General features: G+C 36.5%; 2 protein-coding genes across 6 annotated transcripts in view; both read right to left on the bottom strand.

Annotated features, from left to right (window-relative positions):
* Positions 1–321: 321 nt before the first annotated feature.
* On the bottom strand, positions 322–11,819 carry LOC139953275 (STAM-binding protein-like). The gene is made up of 10 exons (XM_071952754.1): positions 11,644–11,819; positions 11,037–11,193; positions 9,470–9,534; positions 8,001–8,076; positions 7,267–7,359; positions 6,443–6,837; positions 5,851–6,061; positions 5,073–5,210; positions 3,964–4,076; positions 322–3,030 (listed from the first exon to the last, which is right to left on the bottom strand). Exons 2-10 carry the CDS (start codon positions 11,166–11,168, stop codon positions 2,868–2,870), a joined length of 1,386 nt encoding a protein of 461 aa, XP_071808855.1. The 5' UTR covers positions 11,169–11,193; positions 11,644–11,819; the 3' UTR covers positions 322–2,867.
* A 390-nt stretch (positions 11,820–12,209) lies between these two features.
* Positions 12,210–20,832, bottom strand: part of LOC139953274 (protein bicaudal C homolog 1-like) — a 58,391-nt gene continuing 49,768 nt past the window's right edge. For all 5 annotated transcript variants that reach the window (XM_071952749.1, XM_071952750.1, XM_071952752.1 and 2 more), the window contains 2 exons: positions 19,632–19,731; positions 12,210–18,966 (listed from right to left, as the gene is read on the bottom strand). In XM_071952749.1, coding sequence (XP_071808850.1) covers positions 18,827–18,966; positions 19,632–19,731 — 240 coding nt within the window. In that variant the 3' untranslated portion in view covers positions 12,210–18,826. The remainder of the gene's footprint in view (positions 18,967–19,631; positions 19,732–20,832) is intronic.

Raw genomic sequence — 20,832 nt, 5'->3', positions numbered from 1 at the left:
CAGAAAGAAAGAAACAAAGAAAGAAAGAAACAAAGAAACAAACAAAAAACAGTACATATTCACAGTTTGTAAAAATGTTACACAAAATATTAAAAAATAGTAGTGAATATTTTGTAATCAAACTGTTACCACTCATATTATGATGTATTTTATTGAATTCAAAGTTGCAGAAATTGTTGAATCTGACCACAGCATTTTGTTTAACACGAGTGAAACACGTTCTTGCCAACGGGCATTATCACCATGGACAGCACGCCGTGTAGATAAGGCTTTCTTGGGTGGGATTGGGTGGGATTGGGTGAATGGGACGACTCGGCGAGATCGTACACTAACGGGAACAAGGTTGCCTAATGACCGATTCCATTCAGAATGGTTTTAACATAGAATGGTAAAAAACATTATGTGTAACTCTCAAGCCTGCACACTACCAACTTCAACACTATCAACTTCAACAGTACCATCGTCAACACTTTCAACGTCAACACTAAAACTCCAAATGAAACGGAAAAAGCAATGTTGATAAGCGGGTTTCTTTTTATTTACATGTTCATTAAATATTAATATATAATTTGAACAATAGTATATGAGACAATAGTGTTTATTAACAAACATCTAAGCATTTTTATAAAAAGTTACTTCTTGGTAACTAACTTATCAGTCCACAAGCCTGTGCTTTTTTTTCATCTGAAACAAAATCCCTCCACTAAAATAAACTTTTGCCTGAAAATTAAATACTTTAAAACCTGTAACAGAAAAGTATAAAATAAATAAGCAGTAAAGGAAAATATAATAATGTACAAATTCCCACTTTGGCCATCAGTTCATAACACTGAAAGTAGCATAACTTTCCCATCGAGCCATTTGTATTCAAACATTCATATATTTCTTTCTTTAAAACTTCATACTGGCATTATTCCTGTATACCTTGGACCTTTGAGAGACCACCTCTTCGTGGTTCCTTCATGACCTTTGACCTCTCATTTGGGCCCACAAATAAAGACCTTAAAGTAAAGAGCACTTATGATTGAATTTTTTGATATAATTTTATGTACAAATAAATTCCTTTTATATTTCCAAGGGGGACAGGGTCTCTTTGCCTACTGGCACAAGAAATAGCTAAGCACAGTGAAATAACGCTTACCAGTATAAGGTTACCAAGCCAAAACACCATATCACATGTACCATTTGTGACTGGTACCCTGCTCATTTCTGCTTAGCAGAAAATTGTTAAGCAATACTTTCTGCTTAAGCAGCTCTATGAAATTGCGTCCTGTTCTCGAGTAAAAACCTCTGCACCAACATGCACCCTGGTTTAATCTTGTGAAATTCCAACAGATGACGCTTTCCTCATACAGAGAAAATTCTACCAAGCTAGAGAACAAAGTCCGAGGCCTGGCATATCTACCTTATCCAATATTTCTGGAACACTTCACAGATAATACTTGTTTGCATGATGATCACCTATTACACCAAGTTCATTTTTTGGTACAGTCAGGCTTGATATTTTGTCCTTAATGGGAAAAAGTAGAAATTGTATTGAGTACAAGGAATGACCTAGATGTACAAATGTAGATGGACAAATGTACATATGGTGAAGGCTTCAATATAATTTTCAAGCTATTTAATCACAGTCTTTCTTGATTTTCCCAAGGGCAAAAAGATTAGAAATCAGACTAAAGTTGACAGAATATCTAAATTAAAGTCCTGTAGAACTTTACCGAAAATTTGAAAAATGTAGTTCGGCATAAAGTTGAGTCAACAGTTATTTTAATTTGACTTGTGAGATGTTTGTTATGGGTAAATGAATTGCAGCTGCTGTGGTCTCTATTGGGTTAATACTCTAAGGTTGAAATGCCCATTTAACTTACTCATCCAATGAGTCAGCCATGTCTTCTTCCCTGATACAATACATTGTTTATGTACATGCAAGATAATATAACCAGACTACTTTTTAAAAGTTGGGAAGGTGGTGCGTTTTGCAGGGGTATGATAGGCTAAAAAAACTGAACTCTGAAAGCGCAAAGCGTGAAAGCTTGCGAGTGCAAAAGCTTGCAAGCATGAAGCCTGCTTATATATTTATCTTCGGTTGTAAAAGTCCCACTCTGCCATCTGGGGGGTTTCATCTAGTTTTTTTCCTTCATGTTTTTATGAACTTGATCTTACTGTAATTATGTTTCAGCCAAGTCGTCAGACTCACCCTGTATTATGTTCCATTTACTACGGTCTGAACCATCCTTTAAATAAAATGGAAAGTTCCTCCTTTCATAAAAATACGAATGAGCCCATGCCCCAGCACATGAATACCTCTCCAAACCATTGAAGCATGTCTTTGTTCTTCTTGGTATGGTCTGCCCACACATATTATTCACCCACTCCTAGTCCTTTAGTTTTACGTAAGTTACCTTGCTTCATCTTACTACATTTACAACGATTTTCGATTTAAAACGGATAAATCACATCCCTGACTCAGCTGGTAGAGCTTACGGAAAGCGGAGACATGAAATTTGGAAATTTAACATATAGCTGAAATGGCAGGATGTTGGAATTTTCCCCAAGTAGATGCCCACAGACATCCAAACACAGTGTTCTCCGAGTTGAAACTATGAGCTGTACGCAAACCTGTGTTAACTGCAGGACTTGCAATCACAAGGTTGTAGGTACGAATCCTACCAAGCTAACAGCTGAAATCACAATGACTTAAATAAGTATTATCATCTAGTTACTGAATCACAATTAGACGTTGAACCAACATTTGAGTGAAAGCGACGGGCTGTTGCCAGCTTGAAGTTTATATCCCATCGTTGGAGTTTTTTGAGTTCCCTTAACAGGAAGATAAACCTAAACAAATGAACAAAAGCACCCTACCATCACCGCATATCAATTAGTTGTATTGATGAATTGATAGAGATCTTAGCGTGTTGGCCTTCTTCGTAGATCGGCGGCTGCGACGGGTGAGGATGGAACCCTACTTCTTTACAATTGCTGATGAATTGTAAACCATGGTCTTGGGTAAGGGAGAAATATCCAGTTCTGTGAAGAAAACAAACAATTATCAGTATTTCTGTTTTGGATTAAAAAGTTATTGCACAAGGCAGACAAATGTTTGCTCTAGGGTTAACAATAATAATGGTAAGCATTTTTATAGAGCACCTTACATGTATATGCGAGGGCCTCAAGGCGCTTCACAGGTACAAACAAAAACATAAGTTAAAGCTATTGGACCCTTTCGGTAAACAGTATTGTCCAAGGCCCAAACTTCGTGTATCACAACTTCTATATCAAATAACAAACCTGTGAAAATTTAGGCTCAATCGGTCATCGGAGTCGGGAGAAAATAACGGGAAAACCCACCCTTGTTTCCGCGCGTTTCGCCGTGTTATGACATGTGTTTAAAATAAATCCGTAATTCTCGTAACGAGAATTGATATTGTTTTACTGTTTTCTCAAAAAGTAAAGCATTTCATGGAATAATATTTCAGGAGAAGTATTTCACCACTACCTTCTGTAAACCCTGTAAGTTATTTGTAAATCTGTGAACTTTTTTTTTTTTCTGTACCGAAAGGGTCCAATGGCTTTAAGGCAAGCCAAAAAAGTCTAAAAGTAACAAATAGATGAAGCAAAAAATTGAAACAAGTTTTTTAAAACTCGGCCACGAGACAATAAGGTACAAAATACAATAATAAAACAAGTGAATCTAGGTTACCAGCACGTACACCCTCGGCATCTGGCCATACAAGTAAAACAATAGCAAATTCAAATAGTGATCAAAATTGGCCAAATCAATTCGCAAAATGGAGGCAAGAGGAGTCACATAACAATGTGGGTATAGGTTACCAGCACTTAAAAAAAAAGATCCTCAGCCCCATGAGCAATACAAATATGCACATAAAAAAATCCAGGGTTGTAAATTTCAGTTATTATCTTTTAAAATGGTAAAGAAAGACACATGTTTGGGGTACTTACTGGTTGTGTGCCGGCGCACAGACTATGGCTATAGCTTCAGCCATCATGATTTGATACGGACAATGAGTGTGAAGATCAATGCTTGACATGAACGCCGTCTGCGTGGGATGAGTCTGCAATAATAAGAAGAACATCTCAGGAATGGAAACTCATTCTTTGGAGGGGAAAGGATTAGGTTTTGTTAACAGTAAAAAGTACCTCTATGGGTTAATGTACACTGTACTGCAGTGTTGTTGATTCAAGATAGTGACTTGGGCTCGAGTCAGATTTGCGACTTGACTTGAGTTGGGGAAAAATTACTTGTGACTTGACACAGGCGATTGCCTCCATGCCCCCTGGGGTTTGCCTTGGTGCCCTTGAAATGTGCCAGTAGAATTTTACTCACAGGGGATAATGGGGGTAACGGAATAATGCCTTGTGCCCTTGCCTTTGCAAAAACGAAGCATACAGGCCTGATAACTTGTGATGGGACTTGCACAAAGATAACTTGTGACTTGACAAAAAATTACTTGATTGTAACAAAGCTGTAAAAAAATCTAGGGAACCAAGGCAATGATGGTTAAATACAGTGAATACTATTGGTAATTGTAAAAGACCAGTCTTCTCACTTGGTGTATCTAAACGTATGCATAAAATAACAAACCTGTGTAAATTTGAGCTCAAATGGTCGTAGAAGTTGCGAGATATGAATGAAGTAAACAAACACCCTTGTCGCAAAAAGTTGTGTGCTTTTATATGGTTGATTTCGAGACCACAAATTCTAAACTTGAGGTCTCGAAATCAAATTCGTTGAAAGTTACTTCTTTCTCGAAAGCTACGCCACTGCAGAGGGAGCCGTTTCTCACAATGTTTTATACTATCAACCTCTCCACATTACTCTTTACCAAGAAAGGTTTCATGATAATAATTATTTTGAGTAATTACCAATAGTGTCCACTGCCTTTAAAGCTCTTGCTTCAAGACACAAGTGCCAAAACATCGGGACTCAAACCTACACTCTGCCGATCAGAAAAACCAGAGCTCAATCGAGTTTGGTACTATTAACCAAACACCAATCATACACCAATCAAATGGCCTTGAAGGATGATTAAAAGCTTGAGCCTACTTACATGTATCCAACCAAGGGTAAGAAGATCTCGACTATCCATTACATCAAATATTTCCCCTTCATTTAGAGCTGTGCAGGAATCAGACGTTGACGTCTGCTTAGGTACAACGATGTGTGTAATGGTAAAAGCATCCTGAGCCTGAAAATAGATACAAATCAATTATTTCATTAAAAGGGTGCGACTTGATAAAAGCTGAATATTCATGAGTAGTATGACTTGACAGAAGCTGAATATTCATGAGGAAGAATGTGACTTGATATGAGGAGGGATGCGACTCATGAGGAGTGTGACTTGATAACCGCTGAATATTCATGAGGGTGTGACTGGATAGAAGCTGAATATTCATGAGTAGAGGTCTGGTGCCATGGCCTTCATCGTTTATTTTCAGACAGGTTTTTTGAAGTATTTGAATAAAGAGACCCATTTATAGAACACCTTGTTAGGGTTTTCAACGTGCTACAGCCCATTCTGCAGCCACTGCTTGGAACAGCGGAGCAAACCCCTTCTCTTTTCAACAGCTGTAACTTGGTTCTTTTCTTTTATATGAATTATACAGCGCACAGGACCAACACTTTTACGCCCCACGACCGTGACTCAAATCCACACTCTGCTGCTGACAACACCAGAGGGTTCGGTGAACTGCATCGCTCGACCACGCCAGGCCACAAAGGTGTCTTGTTTAAGAACACAAGTGTCAAGACTGGGACTTGAATCCACACTCCGATCAGAAACACCAGAGCTTGAGTCCAGCGCACTTGACTGCTCGGCCACAACTTACCAGTTTCCCAGCCAAGATGCCACATGTTTCCAGGTTCAGGGTGGTGTTTTCCCTTGCGATCACCAAGAACTTTTCCACTGTATCTCTGGGTATGAACAGATCCCGTAGCCCGTATCTATTGGACCCGCTTGCCGTGACGGTACTCATCAGGTTCATCGGTTTTGTTGAGCGGTCAACTTTTAGGCTTCGATCGATCGTGGGTGGACTTGGTCTGCATGGATGAAATAAAACTTAAAAATTAAGATCTTAAGATGAAATCAGATTCAGTGTTTTTAACATGCTTCATGTATGGGAAAAATAGTCTGTAGTTCGATGTAGGACTTTTCAAAAGGTATCACAAATCTAAAGATACTGTACAAATCGTCAAAAATGGCGAACACCGGTAATAAAAAATGAATACAGTAGCATAGGGGTGTTCTCAATGAAGAAGTTGCCACCATTTGCATCTTGTAACATTAACATAATAGGGAAAGAGTTTCCAAATCCAAAATCAAATTTGTTGATCAAAATATGGAAAGATAAGGGTTTCTTTGTCTGGGAAGAACATAGCATTGAGAGACCCCTGCTTAATCAATTTACAGTTTTTCATTACCTGAGAGAAGATTTTGGTATTGTTGTGTCGACTTCCGCAGGTTTATAGACGGAATATCCGCCAGCCTTCACAGCATCATAAGAGGGAGGGGGAGGCAACGAAGCATCTTCAGCTCCCGCCGCTGCTGCTGCGGCTGCGGCTGCGGCTGCGGCTGCCGTAGAGGTCTTTAACGCCATCTGCTCTGCTTCCTCACGCTGCTGCGCTCGTCGCTGCTCCTCAAGGAACGCTTGACGTTGCTCTTCGACTATTCTCTGCTGCTCCTCCATGAGGGACAGTTCTTTGGCCTCCTGGAGCTGCCTCCTTTCTTCCTCGTCCTCTTCATGTTTCCTGCGTTGCTCTTCGTTCCATCTTTCTTGCTCCTGGCGGATGCGTTCCTCCTTGGCCAGTCTTTGTTTCTTGCAATGAGAATTATTTAATTTGAAGATTAACATGGTGTAGGAAATTGTCTGGGCCTAATTTCAATGAGCTTCTTAAAGGATCAATTACAGCATTGGTAAGAAAAATAACTTGTCTAATATTATAATCCTAGATTTACACTAAACTTACAAGGTCTAATGATGATGATAGTAGAAAACATCCCTTGATATATTTGAAATTGGGCCTGGATCTTAAAATAGTTGTTATCTTCTATTATGATTTAGAACTGGGTTTTTTCTTCACAACCTTTATACAAAAGGAAATGCAACTCAAAAGACAGGTAAATTTTTTCCCCATGGCAACACTATCTCAAACAGTTTTGACTTTCTTTTTCTTTTAGAAGGGTGTTTGGAAAGGATTTGGAACATGATCTGCATAAAAATATATTCAATTTATGGTCGACTTACTTCTTTTTCTTGCCATATCTTAAAATCTTTCTCAAATTTCTGCTTCAGCTTCGTCTTAGTGTCTTCTGCTTTTGGAAAAGCTTGTCTCACTTTCTGGAAACGGACAATGAACAAAACAATACAGTTACTTATTTATTCATTAATTCTGTTTATGAAGTCTAGGGTTCTCAGAAAAGCGGACTCAATCACTTGACTAGCCAAGAACCCCACAGAGAGAAGAAAAGATGTCAGAGGAAAGCCAAGACACTTATTCAAGAGAAACTCATGCAATCAGGTAGTGACTGAAATCCTAATCCACAATAGCCCTTTTTACACTACTCTATTTCCGGGGAATAACAGCCAGCCCTTTCACACTTGAATGGCTTTCCTCTTATCTACCCCCACAAATGGGCATACAGGAAAAAGCCACCCCTGCTTTGGAGTAGGGAAGCGTGCAACCAGAACCCTAAGGAATAGGGGTCTAGGCGGGGACAGTGTGAAGGTGCGGCAGGTTGACGGTGCAGTACAGAAACTCCTGGTGTCTTCCCAGGGCTGTACTCCATTGGGATATAGCAGAAAAAGAGGGCAAGTCAATTCTCGTTTTGAAGGGGCACTTCCATTGGACAATTTGATAGGCCAAAACCAGTGCAACAGAGGCCATAACCTATGTGTAATTCCACTTGAAGGCCTGGAAAAAAAACTTCTTCTCTTGCTTGGCTCCAGTTTCCTGGGTTCACACTGAGACTAAATCTTACCTTCTTAGTATCTTTGAGATCTTCGGGTGTGGCTTGTTTGTATTGCGGATGCTTCGGTAACTTCTCGACAAAGATTCTGAGCGCATAGAGACAATAAAGATAAACGTAATAATCTGGAAGCTCCATCGTTTAATCTAGTCTTGTCCCCCTCTTTGTATCTACCGTATAGTCAACTGCGGAAAACTTATTTCAATTGGTATTTGAACAACAGTGCAGTATTACATGAAGATGTGTTCATACTACATGTACAAGTCATCTCAAAATACTAGTCTGCAAAATACCAAAAGTAATTTTTTAAGATTCAGAACAACTTCCTAAAGCTTGTCTTCAAGGAAACTCCCCAAATAAAATTTGAATTTTACTGACAGCAGCCCATCACAAATGGCAATGAAACTCTACTGTCTTTATGATTTTAAGTTAAATACATGTATTAAAAAAAAATGCCAAGACTGGAAAGAGGAGTGACTGAAATTAAAAAGTGTATAGTGCGGACCCACTGTCAATACTGTGCGCTATACCTACAAAACCAAATACGTTATACACCATCAGTTACTACAGAGGTTAAGATTAACTATGACTGCATATAGGCTTGACTCATCATTTACTTGACACTACACTTTTTGAAAACCAAAAAGCCAGAAGAACTAATTGTTTCTCGGTAACTTGACGAGTGCTTTGTACTTTGGCCATGTTGGAGAAGTTTCTATCGTAGTGGTTGGACTATGGCTGCATCATGTGTGTATGAATCATACACAAGCCAATGAGTAATGGCAACAGAACATGCTGGTTAAGATTATGATGTCATATGTAAACAGTGTCAACACAGACAGGCATGAGGTCATGGTGGTATTAGTTGACAGGGAGGACAACAACAAAGTCCAATGGGAACACAGTTTTACAGATCTCTTAATAGTCTTACTGGAAGAGAAAGTCATATTTTGAGTATAAGATGAAAGCGTTCTCATATGTACGCTCATCATAGTAACGTCTATACAAATCCAATGAGTCATGGCAACAGAACATGCTGAATGAGATCATGATGTCATATGCAAACAATGCACAAAGTAAACAAAGACAGGCACGAGGTGTACACCTAAATACCGATTTAATAAATACAATTTTTTTGGAGTTGGGCTGTTTTGGAAGGGCCGCTTTGATGTTAACATGTTAAAGTTTCTGTTAAAAAAGCCAGCAGTCTCCAAAACAGTAGTTTGAAAAATGTTTCAAATTTAACTGACATTTTCTTCTAACACAGAACTGTAAGCAACTGGTCGAGTTCAGAGCAAGCCGGCTCGTGGGTGCCAGCACCCACGAGGGTGTTGGCAAGAGTATGTGAGTTCATGGCGTGACTGAAAAATGTTACATAAAAAGGTTACAGAATGAGAGGAAACCCCATAGTTTAACCCTTTTTTTTTTTTTTTTTAACATCAAACAAATATCTAGCACATTGTAGAAGGAAGTAAACTCACGTTATATATTTGGAGTATAAGATGAAAGCGTTCTCATAATTATGTTCATCGTAGTAAACGTCTGCCTAGGAGAAAGAAAACAATCATTATGAAGCCATTTAATTTCTCTTTCAATCTGGATCTAACGTCTAAGAAACAAAATTGAGGCCGGGTTGATCTGTAATAATGTACTCCTTTATTAATAAGGGAATAGAGGAGTGGCGCAGAGTTCTTAAATGATCGTTTAAAACTGGTTGACCAAGCTGACCAAAGGTTGGGTCACACTAAACTAGTTCTCAAAACATCCAAATGCATCTTAAACAAAGATTGTAAAACCGGTTAGGTCTGGCCAGAACATAGCTTTGGCCGGATAAAGTTTATATGTGACCAAAGTTAAAGGAACACGTTGCCTTGGATCGGACGAGTTGGTCAAAACAAAAGCGTTTGTAACCGTTTTTTATAAAATGCATATGGTTGGAAAGATGTTTTAAAAGTAGAATACAATGATCCACACAAGTTTGCCTCGAAATTGCGTGGTTTTCCTTCTACTGTGCGAACTAACATCGTCGGCCATTTATGGGAGTCAAAATTTTGACTCCCATAAATGGCCGACGTGTTAGTCGACAAGGTAAAAGGAAAACCACGCAATTTCGAGGCATGTTTGTGTGGATCATTGTATTCTACTTTTACAACATCTTTCTACCCATATGCATTTTATAAAAAACGGTTACAAACGCTTTTCAAAGACCAACTCGACCGATCCAAGGCAACGTGTTCCTTTAATAAATTCTGGTTATGAGTCGGGTCTGTTTGTAAAAGGGATGAGTGTGCTACAAACAGACCAGGTCTGCCAATCCATCTGATTGCAGGTTGTGACGATCGGTCGATTTATTTTTTAGCAGGCTCAATGTTCTGGAAACCCGTTCAAACCTGTCCGTGCACCTCAATGAAGTCCTTTTTACGGTCTGTTTAAAAACAGACCGTAAAGAGTTGCTACTATGACCACTCCCTTTCCACACAGTAAGTTTAAAGGCAGTGGACACTATTGGTAATTGTCAAAGACTAGCCTTCACAGTTGGTGTATCTCAACATATGCATAAAATAACAAACTTATGAAAATTTGAGATCAATTGGTCATCGAATCTGAGGTCTCGAAATCATATTCGTGGAAAATTATTTCTTTCAAGAAAACTATGGCACTTCAGAGGGAGCCGTTTCTCACAATGTTTTATACTATCAACCTCTCCCCATTACTTGTTACCAAACAAAGTTTAATAATTATTTTGAGTAATTACCAATAGTGTCCACTGCCTTTAAGCCTGTTCGGCTCTAGACCCAGTAACTGGGGCGCTGTACTCCTTTTAAAACAATTTTTGACTTTACAGATGAAGTCAAAAATTGTTTTAAAAGGCGCTGTACTCCTTTTAAAACAATTTTTGACTTCACAGATGAAGTCAAAAATTGTTTTAAACGGAGTACAGCGCCCCAGTTACTGGGTCTAGTTCGGCTCCATTTTTCTGAACAGAGTGAGAACGAATTTAGTGATAGGGGCTTGAATCAATGAAAACAAAGATGAAGAAGCACTCACCATTCTCATGATTTCCTTCCCAGATCTGAAGTATCTCATGACGGGTACATTTGGATCAACTTCAACAGCTGAGCCAAGACTCGCTAGTAATCTTACCCTTACTGATGGCTCCTCACAAGGAGTCTCCTCCATGCTTCCTGGTGTAATCAATCACAACCTAGTGGAACACACGAGTCAAACACTGAATTATATAAATAATACTTTTGTTAGACATGACGAAATCAGTGTTGTATTGTAGCCATGGTGGGCGGTGGCGGGCAGGCATGCCCAGGGAAAAGCTTCCGTATGGCGCCACCAGTCACCACTTCTTCATTTGATTTTGATATGAAATTAAATAATATTATAGAATTAGAATAGAGGAAAAAGTGGTGGCGCCATACGGAAAGTTATCCGTCCAACTTTCCAACTTCCCAAGGGCTAAGGAGTAACTATAGAATAGGCCTGTAGGTACATTTTTTTTAAAGCAAATTTCAAAATAGGGCCGGTGGAGCTTTTTATGTTACTTCCGACTCCGAGCAGAGTTACTCGGTTTGGAAGGTCGACTTGTCTCAGCAATATGATATCGATGTAACGTTTATTTTAGACGGAACTTCCATGCTTCACTTACCTTTTAATTAAGTAAAAAGGTGCTCCTAGTCCTCTTTTTCACTAGCATAGAGTCTATATCGCTTGTTGAAACCATCGACCAACTTCATTACACAGTTCCTACTGCAAGACAACACTAAAAACTAAGTTCAACTTTTTTTTCGTGAAATCAGGGAGGCCGCCATCTTCTTTCAAAGAACTCACTGGTTCCCTGCGTCATGTTCCTAGTTTAGTCACTAGTTATACGCACGTGATGGTGACACCCGTTATTATTGATGACATCATTTCTATTTTTAAACTCAAGGTTCTTGCGGGATCGTCACACTCTGCACTGTGTGATGCCGTGAGTTGCTAGGCGGGTCCTGCTAGAAAATCTTAACCGTATTTTTTATAAGTTATGAATGAATGATTTTGGTTAAGTTGGTATTACAATGAAAATGGAAAACTTCAAAAATGCTTTTGTTACTTGAACGTAAAGAAATCTAAACCTCTTCAAAACCGGGTTGTGTGTGCCACGCCCCACTTTCGTGATACCAAAGAAAACGCATAAGAACAAAACCATAACGAAACAAAACGAACATTGTTACTTTCTTTGTTTACTTTATTTTCCGATTGCTTTATCATGAATATTACAAATCAAATAATTGTGTTTCAAATATACAAATAAAAAATGTCAAGATGACAAGTGAAACAAGCACTTGTATTTATGGGAAGGAAAACTTAAACCTAGCACTAAAAATATTTGGATGAAGCTTTTTATCTGCCAACAAAAATTGAGCAATTACCAATAGTGTCCAGTGCCTTTAATCTGGAAGCTTGAACAGAAAAGAATCAAGGTATTTTAATAACTTGTCGGCCAATGCAGTACTGTTAAAACCATTTCTTCGATTCTGAAGATAGGTCGCAGCCGCTACAATGTCCATAAAAAATAATGAATTCTAATGTAAGGTTCCTTTTTTGTGTTGAAAATTGCTTCAATTTAAAATTAATTATCGACTTTAAAAGTACATGTAACCTGGCTATATCAGAGTTTTATTAACCATTATTTATTATAAATTCCAAAGCAAAATGGAAGACACATAAATTCTTAAAATGCAAGCTATTGTGGACCCATCATTATCATAAAACTATAATTATTGAAAGTTTCATATTAATTTCATAAGACTAATTATTGAAACTTTTAGAATACGATAATGTTTTAATCTGTAAATGATGGATTGTCATTTCTCTTGCAATGTAGCCTAGGCATATACCTTATTTCAAACATGTGAAAGGTAAACATCATACTTCTTGATGAAACACTGAATGGTTCCACCTTTAACAATAAACCGAAATAATAAACCCAACTTAAAAGATAGTGCAATCCCTTTTCTCTATACATTTTAAATTACACATACTTTGCCTTTAAGTAAAGACAAGGTAGTCTGTAAAACCTGCTGAGTGATTATCCCTGTATTCAAAGTAACACACTAATCTTCCCTCTCAAGCTAGCTTAGAAAGGTTAAAGGCATAGTTTTCATCATAAAGAAAATATATTACAAAAGGGAACTTTTTTACATATACAAATATATTTACACATGAAGTTACATAAATATTACACAAAACGTATCATTATTAAAAATCTTTGATTGTTCGTACAAAATGCTGTTTATACAGAGTAACTATAACTAAAATTGCAAAAAGCATAACGATTTATCTACTTCTGACTTTTGTAAAAGCGCTCAGGAAAAAAGCTTGTCTACGCAAAGTAAGTTGGAACACTATTTCGAAGCACTGTGGTACTAAACATGTTTGAACATTTTAATGACATTACAAAGTGTATAAGTATATTCTGTGTATCTTGCATTCAATAGATGGTAAGCACATCAGAAGCTTGCTAAGCAGATAACCTGTTACTGTGTCTCACAACTAAATGTTCAAGTGTTAGCACCCCCACTTCAGTGCACCATCTAAATTGATGTTTGTAAAGAAACAAAAATAATAAAAACTGTGCCTGTTTTCATAAAGCTGCTTTAGCAGAAAATATACTGCTCGACAAGTTTATATTCTTATCAACAATTCAGTGGGACACCAGTCACAACAATTTAAACTTAATGTAAGTTTGGGTGGTATTCCATTTCTGTTAAGCAATATTTGTCTGTGCTTAGCAAGTTTTTGTGCTTACATGCTTTATGAAATTATGCCCTGTTCTCTATATAAAATAACTCTGAAATTGAAAGAAAAACATGAGAAAATGGATGAGCACACAAAACTTAGTACAGTGTTTTTCTGTTTTCATGGCACACATGTTTTGTTTAACCCTTGGGACACCTCATCACTTGGGTTTCATAACATTTCATTTTTTACATAATTTAATAAATTTTACATAATTATTATACAACATCTTCACTATTTATCATAAAGAAAAAGTGTTGTAAAGTACTTTGCTAAACAAAGAAAACTCACAAAGACATTTGAAATTAAACTTTGAATATCCCATAACAGGATTGTATACATCTTCCAAGTTTTGCAAAAGTCATCAACACCAAAACAACATCTTTAAACCCCATTAAAAATGCATTTTCCATTGACATATGGGTCCTTTTGAATACTGACAATTTTATGTCTTGTGATTTGAAGTCTCACCTATACCATTTCCTATTTTCCTCAAACTTTATAAATATCAGTCAAATTTATAAAAACGCCATTAATTATAACATGCACTATGGGTGGGTTTTTACTATTGTTGTTTGCGAGTCATGGTAGTGAGAACTATTTGGGGGCAAGGAATAAAAAAATAACTTAAACAAAGTAAAAATATGTCGCAACAAAGAGACACGTTGATAAATATTTGGTAAAAGGTATTAAAATTTCTGTTTTTTGTATATCCCCTGAAAATGAAAATGAAAAAAAAAAAAAATCACCACCCCACTAAAATAAAACACAAACCAAACCCAATACTTTTACTTGTGATTGGTCACGATTTCCCAACTCCCTTTTCCAAAAATGGAACCTTGTTTATTTTTTAATAAATATGATTCAGTTGATGCAACTTGAGCAAAGTATGCCATCACAATAGTGTTAATAGCTATTTATAAGTTATATGGATATTATTTCTGCAATATAAAATGACTGCAAGTATAAACTGTTAATAGACCTTATGCATTGACGCCATCCAGCCACCATCTTAGAGGAAAAAGGGTGACGAAACAATCGAGACCCACAGATTTGTACGCACAGCATTGTCCAATGAACAACCTCCTTTTGACCTCTAGGTGAGGGCGCCCTACTGAAATGACGTCATGTGCATAAGGCCAATTGTAGGGCCTACTCATTCATTACAATTACAATTACATGATTTTGTTTAGCATTACTTTCAATGTCATAGAAATTCAACCATTTTTCCACCATCAAAGAAATAAGTTCCCATCATTCAGAATGCTTTCTCAAAAGAGATTCAAAATTTGACATGATGGTTTTCAGGAAAAGGGGGAAAACAACTTACAAACAAAATAGCTTCTGAAACTCACAACATTTAGATTGATTGAATGACTTCAAGAATAACTACTCTATAAATGTAAAAGAGTGAAAAACATCACTCTTTACATTTAGAGCTGTTCTCCATACGGCTCTTCAAAAAGAGTGGTGGTTATTTCACTCTTTTAGAGGGGTTTCACTCCAGGACAGAGTGAAAAATCATTCAAAAAGATGCAAAATTCAATCTAAAAGAGTGGAAGACCACTCGAAAAAGAGTTGTCCTTCATATGGCTCTTCAAGCTTTTTCACTCTTTTACATTAAGAGAGTAAGAATTAATAGTAATTCCATTTTTCCTTTCCACTGTGTACTTTCTACACAGTGAAATTCTCCTTATTCCAGACACAAAAACTAAATCAAATAAAAAACTGTATACATGTATACAGTGTCTAAATCTACTATAGTGTTTGGACGATAACACGACAAGGGTGTGTAATCTTCACACAAAGGACGGAGGTGTAACATTGTGTGTATACAAAAAAAAAAATCTTTCTCATGAACTCCTGAACTAACTCTACCAAAGTATTTACACAACCCCCCCCCCCCCCCCCGAAATAGCTGTATCTGTATAATAACCCCTTTTCCAAATTTCAAACTGATAGGTTTCTTTTCACCATTTTGATTATTTGTATTCTTATAGACGATGTGACCTATGTTTACATTCAAACCCCTCTCTATTGAAAAAACACTGGATACGTCATGTTTCGTCCGGCAAAAGGACACGTAGTCATGGTAAGATTGCAAACACTTTCTAGCTGGCTGCCAAAATACAAAGGTTTTGCTCGGCAGTATGCACACGAATCATGTTATGGTTTTCGTGTGGGTTAGAGGTCACATCGTCTATATTCAATAAATCCAACTTGTGAAAATATCATTTCAGTGGTAGTAGCAGTTTTTAAACAACGCTGAAATTCTGGAGCGTTATTTCTATATGCAGGATAATCCATTTTATAATTGGCAGACACATTCTGAGAGACGTTTCTGACACTCACCTTTCTCAGAGCGAAACATTGGGGATTAAAACTTATCTCAGCCCTGTTCGCTTCGTTTTTGAAAGGGCAATTTTTCAAAGGGCACGAAGGCATTTTTTTTACTGGGTAAAGGGCACCCAATGAGGAAATTGTAAATTTCTACTAGAGCATTTCAAGGGCACCAAGGCAATGACCATGGAGCACGGAGGCAATCGCCTTCATTGCCTCCGTGAAGTGTTAGACCTGTGATCTCCTTTTCCATATCCAGTAAAATGATTCTCGAAATGCTTTATTCTATCAAAGCTGCTGTACTTCTACCCAAGTATAAGTTTTTATTGACATTAATTTTAAGAGTGATACCAAACGTACCTTCCCTTTGAATTTGTCCGTTTTACCCATCCTTTTTAATCGTCGTATACTTTGTCATGATCCCGCTATTCTTAATATGTAATGAATATAATATTTGTGACTGATGGACTGCTGAAAGCCCCCAGGCCATTCATACTATTACATTATTCAAGTGAACCATCAAATTTTGTTGTTTAGTCTCTGTATACCAGTCCCTCCAGCTTTAACTGGCGGAATTTGACATTCAAAGCTTAATCTTCACTATAGTTCTGTGTTCGTTGCTGATTTAATACAAGGTATTGTGAGTAAACCATGTTTCTTTAAAAAAATAGAGTAGAAAACAAGTTTTAAAAGTGATGCAGACTGTACAACAAACTTTTGGCTTTAAACTTTTCTAACTATCATCCCTAGGAAACTATCGAAAAACTTTAAATATAAAAGTTTGCTTATTAAAAAAAGCTGCATATCAAAATTGAGAATACAAAATACTAGAATATGAAAGGGCCTATCTGAGCCACACTCATTTTTGGTCACAAGGCAATGTTATTTCATTTGGTTTGAAGCCAGTTACGGAGAAAAGATAGGTCCAGCCATCATGTGTTTATCTCATTCTCTGGGCCTGTAACAGAACTGAGGAAAACTGAACATGCTCGATCTTGAGTATGCAGTCAGGGTACTTAGCATTGTGGCAAAACTATTTAACATCTGTAGTAATGCACTTCTCGGAGTGTACATCATAAAAAAAAATATAATCTACAAATATTCCGTACTCAAACTATAGAATTTTACAAACTATTCATACTCAAAAGTCATTTAGCATAGTGCAGCTATTGCAAAATAATTTTCTTTACTTTTGAATTTATGAGAAAAAAAAATTGTTTTAAATATCAAAATAAATCATTCCCAGTCTGGTGGATAGTTCAAAGCAGAACTGTCTAACTTTTCTCATTTTGATCTTTGAATTACTCTTCTATTGAAATTACAAATTATTTCCCACTTTTATTACTTGCATTTCATTGGATTAAGGCACAGTGAAACTTAAGTATTTGGTACAATAACACAAAAAGTGGAGTCGTTATGATATCTTAAACATCGTTATCACTCAAATAAGATGTTTTTTGGATTCAGAGATTTAAAGACCCCGTCCTAATTGTATTTGAAAGACAAATGGTGTTTTTAATTGTGAATGACGATTTAAAAAGTCATTCTGGTTACAAAAAAAACAAAAAGTGGCGGCCATCTTTTTTTGGCAGTTGTCATGTGCTAACAAACAAAAGGACTTCATAGGCTCAGTGGAGCTCTAAGTGTTAACTAATCAACAATTAAATAATTCAGTCCAATTCATAGACTTAAAAAGGAATACATAGAAGAAAAAAACTTTTGACAACTTAAGTTGAAGAAAATTCCTATTTTTGAGGATTGTCATTTTAGCTTGCAATTTATTTTAGCAATCTTGGAGTAAATTCTAGCACAACTCTTTTTCAATTTACTAATAAATGTCTTGACGGTTTTTCTTTATACATTTTGTTAACTCCAACTTGCGAATCTAAGGAGGTCACGTAACCAACCCTGATTAAATGTGAGGGAACCAGGCAGCACTGGTGCCCCAAGCTTTTCAGTCCAAAGTCATCTGATTCGAGTGCAATATAAAGCTGATACAACCCACAACAATGAGTATTATTTTGTGTATCATTAATACAAACAGTAGCTATCTGTTTTTGTTTTGCATTGGTGGCTTTCCACAGTTTTCCAACCTCGGTTGCCAAAAACTTGGGCAGTGACGTTGAAATAGTATACAAATAATGAATGTTTATGAGTGCAATGGTGGGAATATGTTCATAAGTTGAAAGATGAAATGTTCTTTCAACAAATTAAAATATTTGCACCATTGCACGAATAAAAAACATTCATTATTTGTTTTATATAACATCCCAGTAGATCTTTGTTATTTTGATTGGAGGATACAACTACAATTTTGAATTGTGAAATTACACCCGTTTCTTTTGTGTTGTATGTGTCTTGTAACACTGCTGCGTTATCAAAGACTAGACATGCGCACGCAGTGATGTTTATACTCAGCCTCCAATAGTACTTTTTGGATGGAACGAAAAATGCAGAGTGAGTGGCGTAGTGTGCAATAGTACTTTCATTTGCTACCACGTGACAGACAATCCTCCAATCAAATGGCAAGGATCTGCTTGGGTGTTATATAAAAAGGTCTATTACTATAGAACAACAATTAAGCCTGGTGCCATTCCAACCACACTTCACAACAAAAAATGTTCAATACGGGAAAACTGGTTACCCCTGAGACTGGTTACCACCAGTCTTGCACACTGCTAAGGTACGTAAAACTGGTAACCCGTCATGTACTACCACACACTGGTTGTGTTCTCGTGTCCGTGAGTAGAATGAAGTAAACCATTGCTTCCATTCGAACCATCGTTAAGGAGACTTGAAGACGTGTTGGAAAAGCCAAACTGAAACGGTTTGGTTGGATTCTTGTTCAGATCTGTACAGTAATGACAACAAAAAGGAAAGAAAAAAACAAAATTATTGTTTTTACAATGACAATATTTGATGCACTTGATAAAAGCAGACATACAGAGTATTTGATGAAATATTTGCATACCTTCGAAATTACTATTAAAAAAAACCGCACAAAGGTTCTACTTGTTCAGGCGCGACATTTGATCCTTGAAAAAAAGGAACATTTAATCAAGTACAAGGGCTGGTTTACATGTACACAAGCTCTAATGTTTGAAAATTGTCAAAGACCAGTATTCTCACCTGGTGTATCTCAACATATGGATAAAATGTGTTAAACTAGAACTGTAAAGATTTTGACTCAATTGGTTATCAAAATTTCAAGAGAATAATGAAAGAAAAACACCCTTGTTGCATTACTTTGTGTGTTTTCAGATGACTGAAAAGGTTTCAGGCCTGAAGTCTTTTAATATCTAAGTGAGACATTACCTCTTTCTCAAAACTATGTTACTTCAGAGGGAGCCGTTTCTCACAATGTTGTATACTATCAATAGCTCTCTATAGCTTGTTATACAAAGTAAGTTTTTATGCTAACATTTATTTTGAGTAATTAACAAAAGTTTCCAGTTCCTCTTAGATGTCATTATTTAACTTACAAGACCAATCATAAAGCATTGGGGAACCACTCACCTGAAATGGCCAATCGCATCCTCCTTCTTGCACCGAAGGTTGTTATGCCGAGCTCTTTCAGATCATTGTCAGTCAAGGTCAGGAAAGTTGAGAGGTCAATCTAAAAAGATCAAATATTAAATTTTAAGTTACAACAGTCGACAAATTTAAGTATATGGCATGTATGCACAACAATTTGTCCCCCATAAGACCACCACACCGAATTGAATTGCTTATATAAACAATTCATTCTTTGTCCCAAATTATATTTAACAACAATTCAAAACAGCTGCAATAGGCCTACACTAAATAAAAATATAACACCTCACCAAACTGTAAACAAATGTATAGTGTACAAAGTTCAGACAAGATAAAACAACTGCAATGTATGCACAGATCATAGTTAGTTATAGTTCAGACAAGATAAATTAATTGATGTAGGCATAGCTAATAATTAATAATCATAGCTCAGACAAGATAAAAAAACTACAATGTATGCAGACTTCATAATAAATACAGGGGTGAGTCATTACTTATGAAAAAGTCTGAAACTTGGATACAAATCAAAAGGTATGTTGAAATGATGCAATTTCTACCGTTTGGTAACCCCTGGGGTAGACCAATGAGCAGGATTTATATTTATATAATTGTGGACAAAATATTGTCTGATTTTCTTCACCAGGCCGAAATAAAAAGTCTGAATTCAGCCAAAAGTCTGAACAATCTCATCCCTGTAAATATTTAATTCAGATGAAATAAAACAATTACAATGTACGCAGAGCTCATAATAAATGGTAGTTCAGACAAGAAAAAACTTCTGCAATGTATGCAGAGTTTATATTATATAATAATTATTGAGACAAGTTAAAGCAATGGCAATGTATGCAGATTTTACAATAAATAACAGTTCAGACAATATTAAAAAATACAATGTATGCAGAGCTCACAATTTAAAGTAATAGATCAGAAAAGTTATTTTAAAAAAGTTCAGGTGAGATAAAACAACGTATGCAAAGTTAATAATAAATAATAGTTCAGACAATATAAAACAATATTGCAAGGAAAGCAGAGTTCATAGTTAATAAAGATTCAGATGAGATAAAACAATGTATGCAAAGTTAATAATAAATAATAGTTCAGACAATATAAAACAATATTGCACTGAAAGCAGAATTCATAATTAATAAAAGTTCAGGGGAGATAAAGCAATTGTACAAACTAG

Source organism: Asterias amurensis, chromosome 21, assembly GCF_032118995.1.
Source record: "Asterias amurensis chromosome 21, ASM3211899v1".
Lineage (NCBI taxonomy): Eukaryota > Metazoa > Echinodermata > Asteroidea > Forcipulatida > Asteriidae > Asterias > Asterias amurensis.
The sequence above is the reverse complement of the archived record's forward strand: the minus strand, read 5'-3'. Positions and strand labels throughout refer to the sequence as shown.

Bases quoted from the DNA above. Each gene is read 5' to 3' on its own strand.
- LOC139953275 (XM_071952754.1), bottom strand. From the start codon at position 11,168: ATGGAGGAGACTCCTTGTGAGGAGCCATCAGTAAGGGTAAGATTACTA. The intron at 9,535-11,036 runs GTGAGTGCTTCT...TCTTTCTCCTAG, and splicing joins GGAAGGAAATCATGAGAATG to GCAGACGTTTACTACGATGA. The intron at 5,211-5,850 runs GTAAGTTGTGGC...ATCTATTTTCAG, and splicing joins GCATCTTGGCTGGGAAACTG to GCTCAGGATGCTTTTACCAT.